Source organism: Myotis brandtii, unplaced genomic scaffold (genome assembly GCF_000412655.1).
Source record: "Myotis brandtii unplaced genomic scaffold, ASM41265v1 scaffold260, whole genome shotgun sequence".
Lineage (NCBI taxonomy): Eukaryota > Metazoa > Chordata > Mammalia > Chiroptera > Vespertilionidae > Myotis > Myotis brandtii.
The window spans coordinates 1388505-1406999 of NW_005359881.1; the positions used below are offsets into that span (position 1 = coordinate 1388505).

Consider the following 18495-nt stretch of genomic DNA (forward strand, 5'->3'; position numbering starts at 1 on the left):
CGGGCTGCGGGGGGCCCGGGAGGGTGACCCTCAGGCCACAGGCCCTAAGTCGGGGGTGGGAGGTTTTTTCCTTTAAAGCCCACGTTTTCTTTGGGAGCTTCCGAGTCTGAAACAAGCGGGTTCGAATCTCGTTCAGGCGGTAGGCGCTCTCCCTCTTCGCCTAGAATCCCAGGAGGAGTGGGTGTGGGTGGATAGCTGTTGGGATAACAACACTGAAGGATATATTATAATAAAAGCCGTTTTCAAAGACGCGTAACACCTGCTTGTGCAGTTGAATCCAAGGAGACTGCGCTCGATTTCACAAGAAACTAGTTTAATTTTGTTTTCCTCCTGACTGGGTAGGCTTAGTTCTTAAACAGGGTTAGTTCTTAAAACCACAGTCAGGGGCTGGAGGGGAAGCCAGTTCTCCCCGCCTGAGCCATTTTCTTCACAGAAGTTCTAGACTTAGCCATAAGACATCATTTTATAAGTGCGGCATTTCAAGTAGAGGTTGGCAAAAACATCAGCCAGTCACCATTTCCCAAATTCCTCAACTTTTAGCTATACTGTTTATTCAGCAACCTTTACCATTTATAGAAGACTCTAGGCTCGGAGGACAGGGAGGAACGGGATTATGTTCCCCTGAGCACAAGTGAATTATGTGGGGAAGAAACTGCCAGAGGTGTGGTTCACTGTCCCTTTACAACTGAGAAAGACCTCTTCTCAGTGTCACCTCTTGGGGCCCCAGGAAATAATTATTTCATATCCCGACCAGCTGAGAGCCCTAAAACAGTGAAAAACATCCAATAGCAAACGGGATAATATTTTCTTTTTAACTCTCCCAATTTTTTCCTCCCTCACCCCCTCCATTTTTTTCCCAACAATTTAACATTTCACATCCAAAACAACAACAATAATATGAAAGATGAAGCCCTAGAGATGAAAAACAAGGGGCCTGGACAGAAAAAGAGAATTAAAACCCCTGTAGCCACTCAGAACTAAGGAAGAAGAAACCGGAAGGGCTCCAGAAAACATAACGTCAAAAAGTCTCTCCTCCGAGGCTCTCGCTTTTTCCTGGCTTTTCCCACCCACCCTCCCATCTAAACCTAACCCTGCCAACGGAATGGAAACAACCAATTAAACAAACCCAGGCCGTGCAGGAAAAAAAATCAACCACCAATTCCAAAGTTTGGTTGTGGGACTTGCCAACGGTACCCACTCCTGTTTGGGGGCTCCCGGATTCTTTCTTGCTGCCCCTATCACCGTTTGGTAGCCAGCAGGAAAAGACCATTTCAGGTTAAAATTCCTCCCAGAAGGACAGGCAGCAGCCTGGGAAACAAGCCGGCTTCAGGGCCACTGTCCTCTCAGCCTTGCCTCCTTGTCTATTTATTTTCCTGAGAAAAAGCACCGATCTACATTCTAAAGGATGCCCAGCTCACAGAGCCACCACCCCCTCCCTCACCGCACACCCCGTCCATGGCTAAGCAGCCCCCTGGAGGAACCAGAAGTCATTCCGGTCCCTTTTAGGGGTCAGTTCCACAGAGCACAATTAGTGACTGTGTAGCCATGGACTCCAGGCAAGAGAAAGACGGAAGGTTCTGTTAAGAGGGAATACGGTATGAAACCCTACTGAGCTGTTGAAGCCAGGGTGGAGGCCAAAAGTGTCTCCCGACTGCCCATTGAAACACTTTAAGTCTATTTAGAAGCATAGCCTCAGACTTTTCCTTTAAAAAAGCTTTTTTTTTTGAGATATAATTGACGTCTGACATTGTGCAAAAGCATTTCCGTGTGGTTTTCTTCTTCTTCCGCTTCCTCCACGTCCCAGCCCTGACGCACTGGTTAGTTAGTCTGAGGCTGAGGGAGTTTGCGTTTTTCAATGGTCAGAAAATAAGAAAATTCCCAAGGCTCCCTCTTAATTCCCTGTGAAGTCATTATGTGAATAAGCCTCTGAAAATATTCTTAGAGGATAAGATTTTCCCCATAGCATGGGTCTCTTGTTTTCAATTTGAAAATATAGGGATAAGATAAATAATTGGATGATTTTTAATTTAAAACGTTCCTAAGAGTTGGATTGTTATTGTAAAAGAAGAAAAGGTAAAAATGCTCTATTTGCTGCCCTAAGTCAAGGAGAAATACAGACAAAACATTTTATAGACAAGTATAGGATGTACATACCTACGTTTAGAACTGGTTTCAGTTCCTTGGGGGCACTTAGAATAGAGTTGTTTGGCGGTCAGTTTCACATAGCAGATTCAAGTAGTTTCTCTTTTTTTTAAGGGATGCAAGATAATTGGGATAATTACAAAAGTCCCCCTGTATTCCATCAAAGTGACTGGTGGAGTCCCAGGCCCTTATCAGCTGTGGGGGGAAATGTTTGGTTCCTGGTAGTGGTATTCCTGCCTCCTTCCTACTTTAATGTGCCTGCTAGCCTGGGTTTCGGGTTGGTTTCCTCAATTCTCACACCTTTTTTTGTCCAGAAATGGCCCAGAGAGCACACTCCTGTGATTTAACCAGCGAAATGCTAGCCTTTCATAAGATCTCGGGCTGGGAGGGACATCCTGCAAATGCTCTCATCCAGTGGTTCTCAACCTTCTGGCCCTTTAAATACAGTTCCTCATGTTGTGACCCAACCATAAAATTATTTGCGTTGCTACTTCATAACTGTAATGTTGCTACTGTTATGAATTGTCATGTAAATATCTGATAGGCAGGATGGTCTTAGGTGACCCCTGTGAAAGGGTCATTCGACTGCCAAAGGGTTCGAGACCCACAGGTTGAGAACCACTGCTCTAATCTAACATGCTGAGGCCTATAAATGAGCCAGGCAGAGAAGTGAAATGACTTGATTTTTTATTTTTAACCGCCTCTCCACTCCCACCCACGTTTCCTTCTTCTATGGAGAGGGGACTTTGAGAGGAAGGGCTCATCTCTTCACTCCCTGGCTCTCCCTGGACAGAAGTCTCTCTCGGTTGTCCAAGGGGCAGCCCTGGCACCAGCTCCCACAGGCTGTGAAGTCTAGGACTTGGGAGGGATGCAAACAGGAACCCTTGCTTGTTATCCATCGTGGTCACCCCTTTCTGGCCCTCACATGTCTCTTCTCCGGTGTGGGCTTGAGTCGTGGTGGTAACAGCCATGCCTCTGGCACTCGCTCACTCGGTCCAGTAAGCGAGCAGCGGGCGCGCCACTCCATGGAGCCACATGCTTGGTTTATATCAGGTGGGTTCTCAGTGGACTTCCTGAAGTTTCTGAGCTTAACTTTTTCAAGGTCAAATCTGGGTCTCCATTTCAGTTGTTCGGCTCTCCTTCCTGCATCTTTGCTCACAGCATTAGCTGTCACGGTCCATTCTCTTGCAGAACAATTTGTGGAGAAGTCATCCTGCGCCCAGCCCCTGGGCGAACTCACCAGCCTGGATGCTCACGGGGAGTTTGGTGGCAGCGGAGGCGGCGGCGGCAGCCCCGCGTCCTCCTCGCTGTGCACCGAGCCGCTGATCCCCACCACCCCCATCATCCCCAGCGAGGAAATGGCTAAGATCGCCTGCAGCCTGGAGACCAAGGAGCTCTGGGACAAATTCCACGAACTGGGCACAGAGATGATCATCACCAAGTCTGGCAGGTAGGGGGCCTTGGCAGGGAGGACCGGGTGGGGGAGTGCTCCCTGGGAGGCTTGGGGGCGTTTCCAGGAGCTGGGTGAATCCCTGCGGGTTCGGTTCCTTGCACAGAGAGGAAGCTGCTTCGCTCCGGGAGGGCTTCTTCCCGCAGGCTTACTGTGGAAAGTGCTGCTCAGAGAATCCCCAGGCTTTTGCTTTCTCAAGATCTGGCCGTGGGAAACCGCACCTCGGTCTGGATGAGAAGGGCACAGGGGCCAGGAATGTCTGCCCCCCGCAGGCCGGGAGGGTTTGGGGGTGCAGGCTCGGCATCTGGAGGGAGTCCAGGGTACAGGGGGGCAACTGGGTGCTGCAAGGGAGGCAGGTAGCTTCCTTTATCTGGGCCTCAATCTTCAGAAGCCTCCAGTTCCCACTGAAGGAAAAGTAAAAGCTGGGCGGTAAGATGAGGTTTGTAAGGATGGCACTCTGGGGAGGAGGGCGCTGAGGCCCTTGGTGCCTCTGCTGGGCAGCTCCGGGCAGGCGGGAAGCCAGGCTCTGGAGGTCGGTGGCCCTGGGCTCCGGCTCTCAGGACGCTGGGAAATACAGTCAAGGCCCCCCAAGCCCAAGCTGAGAATCCTGCTCTGCTCTCTGTGGCAGGAGCGAGTTTTCTCCCACCCCAGGGAGTTGCAGGGCTGGGTCGCTCCGGAGACCCTGGGTCAGAGCCCAGTGGGCTTGCTGAAAAGCTAGGCTTTTCCGTAATCACAGACCTTGGGCATCCAAAACGAAATGAAACATAACTTTCCCCAGCCATGAGACTCCCGTAAAATTATCTAGCACGTAGGTCTCCAAATTCACGTCTCTGGCTTTACAGGAAGCAGAAAGGGTTTGGGGGCCTCTGGGAGTTGGGGGGGGGGGCGGTCTTACCCTTCCCTTCCCTCTAACTCAGCGGCTCTTCGGGCTGTGCGAGCTCAGGCCGGTCCTCTCTGTCTCCCTGTGTCAGGAGGATGTTCCCTACTATCCGCGTGTCGTTTTCCGGCGTAGATCCCGAGGCCAAGTACATAGTCCTGATGGACATCGTGCCCGTGGACAACAAGAGGTACCGCTACGCCTACCACCGCTCCTCCTGGCTGGTGGCTGGCAAGGCGGACCCACCGCTGCCGGCCAGGTTTGTGCCTCCAGACGTTTGCCTGTGAACCCTGCTAGCAGAGTGCCTCCTGCCCTGGCGGTTTGAATGTTAAGCAGGTCTGTTTTTAAAGCTCTGAGCTCTGGTAGGATCCCCAGCACAGACACTCTGGGATCGTCTATACAAAATACCAGCCAGTCTCTGAGAAAGGCAGGGTTTGTGCCTTTTCCGCTTAATTCATGTCAGAGTTGATCTTCAAGTGGCAGTTGGAGTATTCCTTAGAAATCTGGGCCCCCTTCATATGCCACTCATCATTTCTAGTAGGAAGTGGCTGCCCTAAAAATCCTGTTTTTAACCCCTAGAGTGCCGGGGAGCGTGATCGCGCTCCTCCTGTCTGTCTTTCGCCAAAAGTGCCAGGAGCGCTATCAAAGCTTCGGAATGGCGTCCAGTTCTAAGTCTGCTTTTATTAGTGATGATGATATTGCTAAATATGTCAATGTAGTAAAGGTTTCCTTAAGTTTTTGAATATGTAACTTCATTTACTTGCGATTCATAATTTTTTTCCTAAACTGCTGTAAAATCAGCAAAAATGCCTTGGCAATTTTAGCATAGTTCCTAGGATATTGGTTGGCACTCAAAGGGTTAAAAAGTGCATTTTTTTTTTTTTTTTGGAAAAGTGGTTACTTATAGTAAATATTTGTTCACAATACAGTTATATCTGCACGTAAGAAATATCATTCTGGTAAAATGTGGTTGTTTTTGTCCAGAAAGGGTTCAGAGATTTTAAGTTGAAAATTTAAGTGGATGAATGTAATTCAACATCAGGTTAGCTTTTTTTTTTTTTTTTTACATGAAACATTACTCAATTGGGATATTAGGGATCATACATGTTTACTTTTGCGCTTTCATTGGTAATAATGTTTTCCCAGTAGAACCCTGTTTAAAATATCACACAGGTAAACCATTATTATTGCTGCTTTGCCCAATTGAGCTTTGGGGGGTTGGGCAGGGGGGTTGGACCTCCTATTCACATACTTGCTTCTGTGAACAGTTAACAGCTATAGCGATAGGCTGCGTAGTGATAGCCTTAATACAAAGGATACCAGCTGACTTACACTCATGGTTCTAAAACCAAGGCTCACAGCTTTCAAGTTGTTTTCGGGCTAATGTATAGAATTGACTGAAAGTTCCTATCAGAGCTGAGACTTTATTTCAATGGGAAGATTGGGAACGTTGAAGGTCCAGCTGCTTCTTTGTAAGTGTGTAGTCTGGAGTCTTAGTCAAGGCACAGAACCTACACAGACCATTTCCACACACGGTTCACACGGAACATTAGCTTACTTGGCAGCTGATGCCATTACTGAGCCCACCGTGTTCTGGGCTCCCGGGAGGAGAGACCAGAGGAGCCTCCCAGAGCTTCCCATGCCCACGGAGACCAGGGAGGACAGCCCCAACCCTTCCAGGTCAGCACGTTAAAAACAGATTACGTGACTAAAGACATTTTAAAAAATGCTTACTCATTTTTTAAACAGTTTACTATAGATATTAAAATGAACATAATTAGTATTCTCCACTATTTACTACTAAATAGCGGCTTCACATTACTTTGAAGCTTTTAAAGGAGAGATTTTAGCAGATTCCTAACCATTTTTACAAGCAAATGTTTTTTCCCCCCCCCCCCTTCAAAGTCTTTCCTCTGAGAAGTTAATCACTGTTTTTTTTCCCCCCTTCAAAGTCTTTCCTCTGAGAAGTTAATCACTCTGACTTAGCATACGTTTTCTTCCTATCTGAAGGTAAGGGGAGCTGTGCAGGCCAGCAGGACTTTGAGGACTAGGACATGCCTTGTTTATGTTACTAATCTGCTCTGGTTGAAGGAGGAAAGCATGTACCAATACCCTATCTTAACTGAAGCATGTGTAAGCTATTGCTGGAATTTTAAGTCCCAGGGACCTCGAGAGAAGAGGGGCTTCCTGTATGTTTTTTCATTCATCTTAGTTCAGCTTATTTATGTTGAGATCAGATAAAACTATTTAGTGCAGAAATATTCAGTAGGATAGAAGTAGGAGGGGATAGAAACATTCGCGGTAATTTAAGCAACTATTCTTTATTATTTAAAAAAAGAAATAGTGCTGTATTTTCTAGCTCCGTAAAGGAAAAGGAGGGGGACTTGGGAGGGTGATCATTTTTTGTACCGACGCTGGAAATTCCTTGTGGTTTTGTTCTTGGACCCATTTTATTTGAGACTGAACTTCATCAGTCAGTTGTTCCTAATCAGAGGAAATACTGCTTGACAATATCATTTGACCGTAACAATGGGCAAGACTTTATCCGAGATCTAAAATAGTGCTCTCTCTATTTTCGCATAGAACGTTTTCTTTTCTTTAAAGTAATTGATGTTTAGGTGTGCTGAGCTTTATTGATATGACTACATTTGGTGAATTGATAGTGAAGAGAGAACATTTCAGCAGCTTCTGGGACGTCTTTTTGGCAGGGAGGCTGGGACGGGGGCTGGTCAGTAAAACAGCTGCACTATAAAGGTATAGCCTTGGAGGGTGACACTTGATGGTTGTGTCGTCAAAGAATTCTTCAACTGAAAGGCAGTTTTGAGCACTCCTCCTAAAAAGAGCAATGGAACAAGCAGGCAGGCAAGCAGACACCTGAATGAAGCCTTCCTGGCTCTTGCCCGGGTCCAGGAAGAATCCTTACTTATCGCCCTCAGCCTTTCCTGGGCTTTGCTTCCGGGGGCTTTGTTTCCGCATGTGCACCCAATGCTTCTGTTCTCCATCCCCTTCTGTGACCGACCACGACACCGACTTCTTGTTCTTCACGTGAACACCGCAAGGAAAGGTTTTGTGACCTTTCCCGGGCCTTCGCCCCAAACGTAATGTTTATGTTTAGCTATAGTTACACTATCCTATAGACAATTAATATACAAGTAACCTGTTACCGCCAGGAAGGAATCTGTCCTGTTGAATCGAGCCCATCTCCTTCCCCTCCTTGGTTCTGTAATCTCCCCGACTTCAGAAAAGCTTATGTCAAGTGGATACCATGGTTGGGATTTACAAAGAGCTGTGCTCAGTGGGACCTTTAGAGGTAGAACAAATGCTCTACATTTAACTGTGAAAGATTGCACGTAGCAGCTGATCAATAGATGATAAATTCCTGATAAATACTTTTTTTTTTTTGCTTAAGCTGTTTACAAATGAATACACTGAATAATTTGAAGCGTTCCCAGCTTGTTTTCACTCTCATCACTTCACAATGTTATGTTGTGTGGACTGTTAAAAGTTCCCAGGTCCCTGTATTAAAGTTACTCTGCCTTGTATTTATAAAGAATATAAACTTTAAATTCAGTCACCTTCAATTTTAAATGATTGCAGTCTCTAGAATTCTTTTTTAAATTCTTTGTTTTCATTGATTTTTAGCAATGCTCATCCTGGGAACTTATTATACAATTAGTGTAGCCTACTCTTTCTTTTGAAAATACCTATACCATTAGATCTCATATTTTACAGAAGTAGCCCAGTAGCCTATTAGATAGATAGGAAAAACCCCACCTTTAAAAATGGCTTGCCCAACAGATGATAGAAAATTTATTAAGTGTTACTCCTTTTAGAGCATTGTACATGAAGAGAAACATTTAGAGGTTTTAGAGTTATTTTGGTATTGCTATATTATTAAATCTGACATTATACGGGGTAACTAAAATTCACCATTTATACAGGGGTTTTGTGTTCCTTTGGAATCAGAATATTTTATAACCCACAGAGAGCAGGATTTTTTTAAAAATGCCTCAATGGAATCTCTCATAATTTTCTCAGGCTGTATGTCCACCCAGACTCCCCTTTTACTGGTGAGCAGCTACTCAAACAGATGGTGTCCTTTGAAAAGGTGAAGCTCACCAACAATGAACTGGATCAACATGGCCATGTAAGTACGACACCTGGGACTGTGTGGATTCCCCAGGACGGGAAGGGAAGGGGATGGAGAAGTCACACAAAACTTCCTCCCTCTAATCTCCGCCTCGCCCTTTGCCCCTCCCACCCTCTCGCTGTGAATCCTCCCAGCGGTTCTCAACCTGTGGGTCTCGACCATCGGAAAACACATATAGCATATCCGATATTTACATTACGATTCATAACAGTAGCAAAATTACAGTTATGAAGTAGCAACGAAAATAATTTTATGGTTGGGGGTCACCACAACATGAGGAACTGTATTAAAGGGTCGCGGCATTAGGAAGGTTGAGAACCACTGCTCTAAGAGACCCTCCAAGTATTCATCTTGTTGGGAGGCCATTGTTATGCAAGGGGGCAGGGCCTTCAGCACCATGGATTTCCCAAGACTTTAGCAATTGCTTTCTGCCTTTGCCCATTAAACAAAGAGAACATGCATGTCGCAGGCTACTACAGCCCCCTCTTGGGTTATACATCTGAGTTCTGTCAGTGGTATGTCAGATAATGCAGCATAAAAGGAATGGGGTTGAGACCCCTCCCCCTCCCCACTTGGGGGTTGCCCAAAGGGTGTTCCATTGAGCGCACTCACGTGAGATGCAGTAGAACCACAGGGTTTATGTCCAGATAAGTTTGAAACCTGTTCACCTGCTTCCAACCTCTGACAGCACCACCAGCAGAGTTATGAATTAACCCCGTTACTCTGACTGGGTCTCGATAAACAAGGCCCCCAGGGGCAAATGGATGTTGGCAACGCCAGAAGCAATTTATTTGGTTTCAGGTCCAAGCCAACCATTTGAAATGATGTCTAAAGAAGTTTGGGAAAGTGCTTTTTACTCATTCTATATCCCCTATGTAGAGAGTCTTATGAATATTAAAGCACAGAGAAGTCTTGCAATTAAAAACAAAACAGTTTGATGATTTGGGGCCAATAAAGGAGTTCATAAAAATGTGGAAAAGGAGCTACTGGTACGCTGAGCTCTTAGCAATAGTTAATAGAACAAACACCACTGACACAGGCCTTCGCACGTCTGATAAGATTTCTTTTTAAGGAACCATCTGTGATGTTACTCTGTGGTCTTAAATAACGAGCACTTCCTATCTGCTGTGTGATTTACAAGGGTTACATCCTCTAATCCCCACCACACCCTATGGGGTTAATACTGGTTTTGTATTTGCGATGAGGTTGAAGAGGAGAGATCACTGGCTCCAAGATTAAAGAGCTAGAAAGTGGCAGATTCACTATTCTAATCCAGGTCTGTCTAATATCACACCCCCGTTAATAACAATCTGTTCTCCTAGCATATACAATTTCTTACTTTGGAAAATGTAGACATATCTCCTTTGATCTAACCAGACTAACACACAAAAAAATATTTTAAAGACTTGATTTAAAAACAAATGTATTCTGTACATGACTTTCCCCTATCATTTTTGAAAAGATACTTGAAACGACCTATATTCTGTGCGGTTGGTTTGATAAAATGTGATTTACAAGGATGACTCTGCAGTATCCTGTGAAAATGACTTGCTTTAGGAATGGAACAGGGTAGCTCCTACTCTTAACACTGAATTTGAAACTGTAGACTTGATGGTTCTGTGTCTGCCTCATTGCAGTTCGGGCTGTTTAGCAATACGAACACCTAACATCCAGCGTTCCCCATGTCTTTGTTGTAGATCATTTTGAACTCGATGCATAAGTACCAGCCTCGGGTGCACATCATTAAGAAGAAAGACCACACGGCCTCGCTGCTCAATCTGAAGTCTGAAGAATTCAGGACGTTCATCTTCCCAGAGACAGTTTTTACGGCAGTCACTGCCTACCAGAATCAACTGGTGAGTGCTCCGTTCACAGTTCATCTCCTGAATAAGATAAGGACTTGGAAGGTTCTTTCATTTTTGTGGGGAGAACAAGGATCCCAGTACTTGAAACAGAAGTTCTCTTTGGAGAGCACTATTGAGTATCAGCCAGGGCCTCTTCGTGTGTTGAGTGAGCCACGCTCAAGGTTATGAAGGTCTGTATTGCACCATCTTTTCTAGAATCTTTGTACTCCTGGTTAGGTTGTTCATTGCCCACTCTCCGACCCAAACCTGCCCCTATCTGGCTTCTCAGATTTTCTTCTCGAGAAATTACCTGCTTCCTTTTCCTCTTCCTGATAGAGCCTCCTAAGGTACATAACCATACACTCATTGATTGCCCCATAAAATATAGACATTCCCCCCCCACCTTTTTTTTTTTGCTGAATTAGCACACACATTCTAGCCAACTGCCCACACTACTGATACTTTAGACACTTTCTGAGGCTTATTCAGCTGTAATTTACGGTGTGATCATTCTAGTAGAATAATTTTAAATGTCTCTTTAGATAATAAACTGTAGCAGGCAAGCAGTGTGTATTTAATTAACATCAAGATATTTAATTTATAATATTGAGTTATCTATTGTCTACTCTCTGTTGTACCTCACATTTTTTCATCCATATGGGTTAGTTCAATTCAATAAATATTTATCAAAGTCTTAGTAGGAACTGGGTGCTGTTGGACGCTGCCCCATATATTTTCTTCTCTCGCGGTGAGCATCATCTTACAGACTGGGGGTAATGGTGACATTCTGTAGTGAGGAAGCCAAGGCTGAGAGAAGATGAGAAAGTCTCCCGCAGCCGGAGGGACCAGCTGGGATTCCTTGTGTTTCAGGAGGAAGAACCCACACTGTCAGGTTACTTGACAAATTCGGTGGTGTGCACCTCGCTAGGTCTTTGCATCTTGCTTTCATTTGAATAGTTATGGGTCACCAGGTCTATGGCTCTGCTCCTGTCTTGATGTTATATTTTGGGTTCCGAGTGAATGACTGTTAGAGTGGGATGGTCCATCAGAGAAGACAGGGTCTTGGGTCTCTCTGGAAAAGCGACAAGAAGAAGCTGAGCCCCAGCTGGTTTGGCTCAGTGGAAAGAACGTTGGCTTGCAGACTAAAGGGTCCAGTTCCAGTCCAGGGCATGTGCCCGGGTTGCTGGCTTGATGCCCAGTAGGGGGTGTGCAAGAGGCAGCCAATCAGTGATTCTCTCTCATCACTGATGTTTCTATCTCTCTCTCCCTCTCCCTTCCTCTCTGAAATCAATAATAATAATAATAAAAAAGACCAAGCTGAAAGCCCAGATAGCCCTACTTAAATAAGGAATTGAGAGCCCAAAGCAAGGATGTGGGCCGATGGCTGAGAGGAGGTGTGACTGTAAGGTGTGAGCACCTGTAATTCCTATCAACTTTGAGGAGGTTTCATGTCACCACTATGGCTGCCGTTTTTCTTACCTGCGACTGGGACTGAGAACTGCCCAGACCATCTTAGGGAAGTCCTGTGAGCATCCAATGACAGACTGTGCATAATCATGCCTGGAAACCATAAGGCACTCTATAAGTGAGGCGTGTGGTTACTAAGAACTGTCTCTGGAATGTCCAAAGAGGATCTCTCATCATTGGCATTTTAAAATGTTAATGGCATATTTTTTAATGAGATACATGAATGCACAAATGTTATACTAATCATCTTAAAGTGTGAAAGCAAAACTAAAGGAAGTTTCACAGGATAGCATCTTAGATTTGGTTTCATAAGTGAAGGAGCTGAGTAAATGTTAGCAGGACCTCTCAAACCAAGGTTCATGGGACTAGGAGGTTATTGTTTACATCATTATAACAGCTAATATTTGGGTACTTACTGTGTGCAAGGCACCATTTAAAGTGCATTGTTTTATTTAATCCCCACAGTGATTTTATGTGATGGGAACAACAGTATTTTTGTGTCACCTTCTAGGGATAGCTCCCCCAGGTGACCTTCCTGCACTCCTCTCTATTTGAATCCAGGTGTTGAGTGCAACAGTCAGTGTCCTTATCTCTAAGCTTTAGGTACCTGGTGTCCTCTTGGCTTGTGACTCCGACGGACCCCGAGACATCCTTTTTAGAGGGTTTCACCTCTTTATGATCATTTTTTTTTTTCGTTTTCAACAAGTGCTCACTGCTTACCTGCCAGTGTAATGAGATGATAGTGATCTGAAACCGGCGGTCAGAATGGCCATTAGCACTGGCTGCATCTGGTAGAAGCCATGTTTGTTAGAAAATGTCAAATATGTGAAAGTTAAACAAATGGTAAAGTGAACCTCACGTACTCCACCCAGATTCAAAAATTAACATTTTGTCACTTTGCCGCCTCCTCCCCATTTCTATCTCTGTATGTATCCATACTTTCTGTTCATTTAATCATTTGATACTAAGTTGCATGCATCATGATAGTTTACCTGTAAATACTCCCACAAATACTTACTGATATGAGAATATTATTTTTGTAACCATAATATCTTTATCATAGCTAAGAAAATTATTAAGAATTATTCCTTAATATCATCTAAAATTCAGTTAATATTACAGTTTTCGGGATGGATCAACAAATGTCTTTTATAACCCCCTCCCCCTCTCTGAACTAGATAGAATCCAACTAAAGTTCATGGTTTGGATTTATTACTTTTAATTTAGAGAAACCTCTCTGCATTTTTCCTCAGTATCTCATTTAATTCTGACACCCCTGAAGAAGGCCCCCCTGAGCCCCACTCTGTAGATGGAAAGACAGGTTCAGGGTAGTTAACACACCTGCCCAAGGTCACAAATCTGGATCTTCCTTCCTCCTTTTCGGTGGCATCATGCCAGATTGCAGGCCAAGGACATTACCACTGACAGTGTCAAGGTTTGGAAACTGAGTTTGAAAACGTTGCCCAATGAAAATAGTCGGTTTATTTCTATGCATCTCCCTTTACCTGATGCCTAGCACAGTGCCAAATATATACTTGAAATTCAAGTAATGGTCAAAGATTTGATTTTCAAGCCAGTTTGAACGGTTTATAAACCTCATAAAACCAATCAAAATCCATGTTTAATAAACATATATGGGGTGAATAAATCAATTTGAGGATTAGTATTTTCTTTAGTCCTATACAATTTTCTAAAGTTATCCTTGATGCTTTCTAGGCCTCCCACCTCTGCTTTTTCATTATTATGTCATGTTTGTGTACTGGCTTTCCTGAAATAAATATAGGGTGTCCCCAAAATGTATACACACACTTTGAATAATTATACAGACAGAGTTTATTAACATACATCTCATTTTCAAAATTGAGCTACCGGCTGTTAAAGTGTGTATATATTTTGGGGACACCCTGTATATAGGAGATACAATAAATATTTACTGAGGATAGTAGAAATATTACAAGTTTTCTATGCACAAAAAAACAAGAGAGAAGAAGAAAATTTAAAAGTTCGCATTCAGGATCACCTTCATATGTCTTAACCTTTAGATAGGACTGGTATTTTCATATCTATTAAAAGCCAACTCAGAGTTTTCCAATTTGCGAAAAAGCATCTCATTTATTATGGCTGGTGGTTTTATTTATGAGTAATGGAAAATGGGACTTTTACAAATTATTATTTTTTTGCCTCTGGTTTTGGCGAGGAAATGATCACATTTGTCTACATTATTAGATAAAAGCTAAACACATTATACTTTCAACAAACTATTTTATAATTTAAGATTTAAAGGTCATACATTGTTTTGAGAGCGGCAGACCACTGCCGTAGGGTTGAAGTGTAGGTCAGGTTTCATTTTTAAATGCCTTGGGACAGATCTTTCCCTGATAATTGGAGAAATGGTCTCTGAGGGCCAATTTCACCTCGCGCCTGGGAACCAGAGGAGACCAGTGGTGTCACGTGGACGGTCAGCCACGGGAAGGTCCCCTCTCTTTGGCACAGCTGGCAGTCAAACTCTGCCCCCCCACCCCGCGTCATGCTTACGTTTGTCCACAGATAAGGGGGTGCTGAAAGAGTGGGTGTTTTGTTAGGACATGCGTTGTGTTCTGTTATTAAGATCATATGTGGAAAAGGACATATGTTTTGACCTGAATTAGTTGGTGATTTGCATATAAGTGCATGTACACTTAACTACAGGATTTCTTCAGCACAGTGTGCTGTCCTTACTTGTTAATGCCTTTTCCTCACACCCAATATAAGATATTGCTGCTTTTTAAATTTGTTTTTGAATTATAAGCCATACCTGTGGTTTGGCTAATCAAAACTCTACATACTATGTTCACTGGTTGACTAGTTTTGGGTCCTTACCTTTGACACGGGTGACACTGTTCAACAGTGTTACAGGCTGCAGGTGTTCTATAAAAGGGGGCAAACCAAATGATGTCCAACTGAATCACTGTCTGTAACTCAGGTCCCTTCTCTCATCAGCTCTCAAATGTGTGACTTCTCCAGTTGTTCCAAACTTCATAAAGGGATGTAAAACCATATCTTCAGAGATGAATTTCTATATAATGACTGGCTTTTATTTAAATGTCCATGGAATAAAACCTGTGCTTGATCTTTAAAAATGCATGATTACCTAGAACAGGGGTCCTCAAATTATGGCCCGCGGGCCACATGCAAATACAAATATTGTATTTGTTCCCATTTTGTTTTTGTTTTTTTTACTTCAAAATAAGATATGTGCAGTGTGCATAGGAATTTGTTCATAGTTTTTTTTTAAACTATAGTCCGGCCCTCCAACGGTCTGAGGGACAGTGAACTGGCCCCCTGTTTAAAAAGTTTGAGGACCCCTGACCTAGAGCATTAAAATTCTATCTAAAAATTATTTTACCTTAAGATAGAAAATCCAGTAAAATAAAATGCTTTCACCGCCCCCCCCCCCCCCCAATCCTGCATATCAGATTTTTACATGACGATTCATAACAGTAGCAACATTACAGTTATGAAGTAGCAATGAAAATAATTTTATGGTTGTGTCACAATATGAGGAATTGTATTTAAAGGGTCAGAAGGTTGAGAATCACTGATTTAGTCTCTAACTGGTAAAAAGATGATGTATATTTCTGACTGCTTTCCCTGGAAGCGAAGTTCAGCAAATGCTTCCGGGTGATGATTGCTGACAGCCCAGGAGACGAGAGTCAGGAGATAGCGCAGTGAGCACCGTGGCTGGTGAAGAACTGGAACCCATGGTCCCTGCGCTGCTCACAATACTCATAAAACCTGTCCAAGATGGGAGTGTGAATCCAGCGTCCCCCACAGTTTTAGTAATAAGAGCTCCATTCAGCTCCCCCCTAACTTCCAAAAGCAGCTGTTTTCCCTGGAACTATATAACATGGGCCATAGAGGAAGTAAGTAGCTGGTTATGTCTCCAGCTCCTTTTCTAATTAGTGCACTCGAGTGAAATCATTGCTGTGACCAACTGGTAAGTCGAGGTGTATGAGAGCACCCTGCATTGTTCTCTAAGCTTTCCTGTTTGAAATTATATCAAAATGTAAGGAAAAAAAGTTACCACTGATACTCCTAGGGCTCATGAAGGAGGGATTTAAAGACTATTGGAAGTATAGCATTCTCATAATGAGAGAAAATCTCAAAGAAATCTGAAAACTGGTTGAATCTAATTCATGTTCTCATTCAAAGCTTAGGTGGTAAGATGTGGTGACATGCCAATTGAACAACATTACGTGTTGGGACTATTCTCCACGACAATGCTGCAAGCAACACCCTTACCTTTTGGAAATATAAAGACCAACAAATACAATTTTCAAAATGGTTTTCAGGGACAAAGTGGGTCAAAAGTCTTTCTTTAATTATTACAACAGATAGAGAATACTTCCTGTCCTTTTAGTTAGTAAATATTCAAACATAGCTGAATGTTTCACATCTTAGAGGGATGGTGTGAAAGGACTTCTTTCCAAGTCCTTGGTTTTTCTTTGCTTTAATTATGTATTAGTTTCAGGTGTACAGATTATATACTTGACATAGTGTTCCCCTCGATATTTCCAGTACCCCAACTGGCAGCATACAGTTATCATAATATTATTGACTATATTCCTTATGCCATACTTACTTCCCTGTGACTTTTTTGTAACTACCAATTTGTGTTTCTTAGTCCCTTCACCTCTTTCACCCAGAGCCGTCCAACTCCCCTTCCCCTCCGGCCACCATCAGTCTGTTCTCTATCTATGAGTCTATTTCCATTCTGTTTGCTCGTTTATTTTGTTCTTTAAATTCCACCTGGAAGTGAAATCATATGTTCTTTGTATTTATTTTTTCCAGCAGATATATTATCTGCCACGGTCTCCAGGAAACTTCATTCATTGGTAGATCCGTTTACTTTGTGACTTTATAAATGAGCTTGTCGTGAGTCATTAAGCTTAGAAGCAGACTTCACTGTATCGCTCTGTCGCACAGTTCCAGTTTGAAATTCCCACCTGGGGTCGGCTCACCCTGAAGGTGGCTCACACGGCAGTGGATGCGATGCCACTCTCTTTACTGGCACCTGAGTCACCTCGGTTCTGCTCAGCCCAGTGTCCCTCTGCCTCCTCCATGGCCTTTGAAGCTCTGCTAGGGCAGGACCATGTATTTATCTTTGCACCATCCAGCGTTTCGCATAGGACACGATAAGCAATCCATCTCTCTTAACTCTGTGCTGATGAATTACTGTGAAAGCAGTGTTTCATGAACTAGAAAGCGCTTTAGAAATATAAAGTACTTTAACATAATTATCCAGTAGAGAGAGACACAGCTCCTGTCTTGGAATTTAACATCTTGGTGGTATTATATCATCTTAGGACATACCGATTGCTTGGGCTTTAGAAGATGTTTATAAGTTGATTTCAAACAAATAAAAATGTTCTCCTTCGTCCTGGAAACTGAGCTTCCAAAGGAAACCCTGCTCTGAAAGACCGGCTCGGACTGTCCCCCTTTGGGGTCCGAGGCTGAGTGAGAGAGGTTCTCTCCAGACGCCTGTGGTCACACCTGGAGCCACCGCGGGCCTCCTGTGTCTTTGTCTGCACCCTCCACGTGGCTGCTGCTACCCACTGGGAGCAGGTTTCTCACTGAGCTAGCTTCTTTCCTTCCCTGTTTCCACTTCCCAGGAACTGAGCTGAAAAGGAAATTAGCAGATTTGTGCGTGTGGCTGCTCTGGAGTGAATGGGCATGGGCTGAAAATGAGCATTTCTCAGGCATGGCCAAGTCCCTGACAGGGAAGTACGTTCTCGAGCCAGGGGAGTGTGGGAATTTCTACTCGAAGGGGGATAAAGAGCGCCTTTGCAGCTTGTACACTGGTCAGCTCACATTAAGAAAACTTGAATGGGGGGAGAGATTAACTAGTGAACTTCTACGCATATGTGCATAGCCCATGGACAGACAACGCTGTGGAGAAGGCCTGGGGAGGGGGGGGGAGTGAGGTGGAGAGGGCCCATGGGGGGAAAATGGGGCATTTGTAATACTTTCAGCAATAAAGATGCATTTAAAAAAAGAAAAATGTGGCAGTACATAAGTACCTAAAAAAATTTGAAAAGGAAAGAGAAAAGCCTTTCTTTGTAATAATAAAAGCAATTCTTTAGGTGTTAGTGGCTTAAAGTGAACAATAGAGACACTGATCTGAGGAAAAGTTGCTTTTGGCAAAGGAGCATGTCATATTACTTGGATGGTGGGAACTCCTTACACCCACAACTCTTCCCCAGTTGAAGAGTATTTTGTGTGTCTCTCTGAAGATTGCCGTGGGCTCTCGTAGTGATATGGATGAGCTGTGATTCCCTTAAAGGGCCCTTGGTTCTTTTTCATACATCGCATAGCTGGGTCAGTGCTAGGTTCCTGCCAGCTCTGACATGCGGGACTTTTACAAGCATCTTTTAATCAGGGTTTCCTTTCTTTAGTCACTTATTTCTTGCTTCAAACCTAATGTATTATTCTTTGGAGATGCAGTGCATATGGTTGAATACTTCAGACCATGATTCTTAGTAGCAAATAACTCCCCCCCCCCCATTGTAAGCATAGAGTCTATCAA

At 43.7% G+C, this 18495-nt stretch overlaps 1 protein-coding gene across 1 annotated transcript in view; it reads left to right on the forward strand.

Annotated features, from left to right (window-relative positions):
• Positions 1-18495, forward strand: part of TBX20 (T-box 20) — a 161136-nt gene that overhangs the window by 125166 nt on the left and 17475 nt on the right. The window contains exons 3-6 of the mRNA XM_005868099.2: positions 3334-3592; positions 4564-4728; positions 8508-8616; positions 10317-10475. Coding sequence (XP_005868161.1) covers positions 3334-3592; positions 4564-4728; positions 8508-8616; positions 10317-10475 — 692 coding nt within the window. The remainder of the gene's footprint in view (positions 1-3333; positions 3593-4563; positions 4729-8507; positions 8617-10316; positions 10476-18495) is intronic.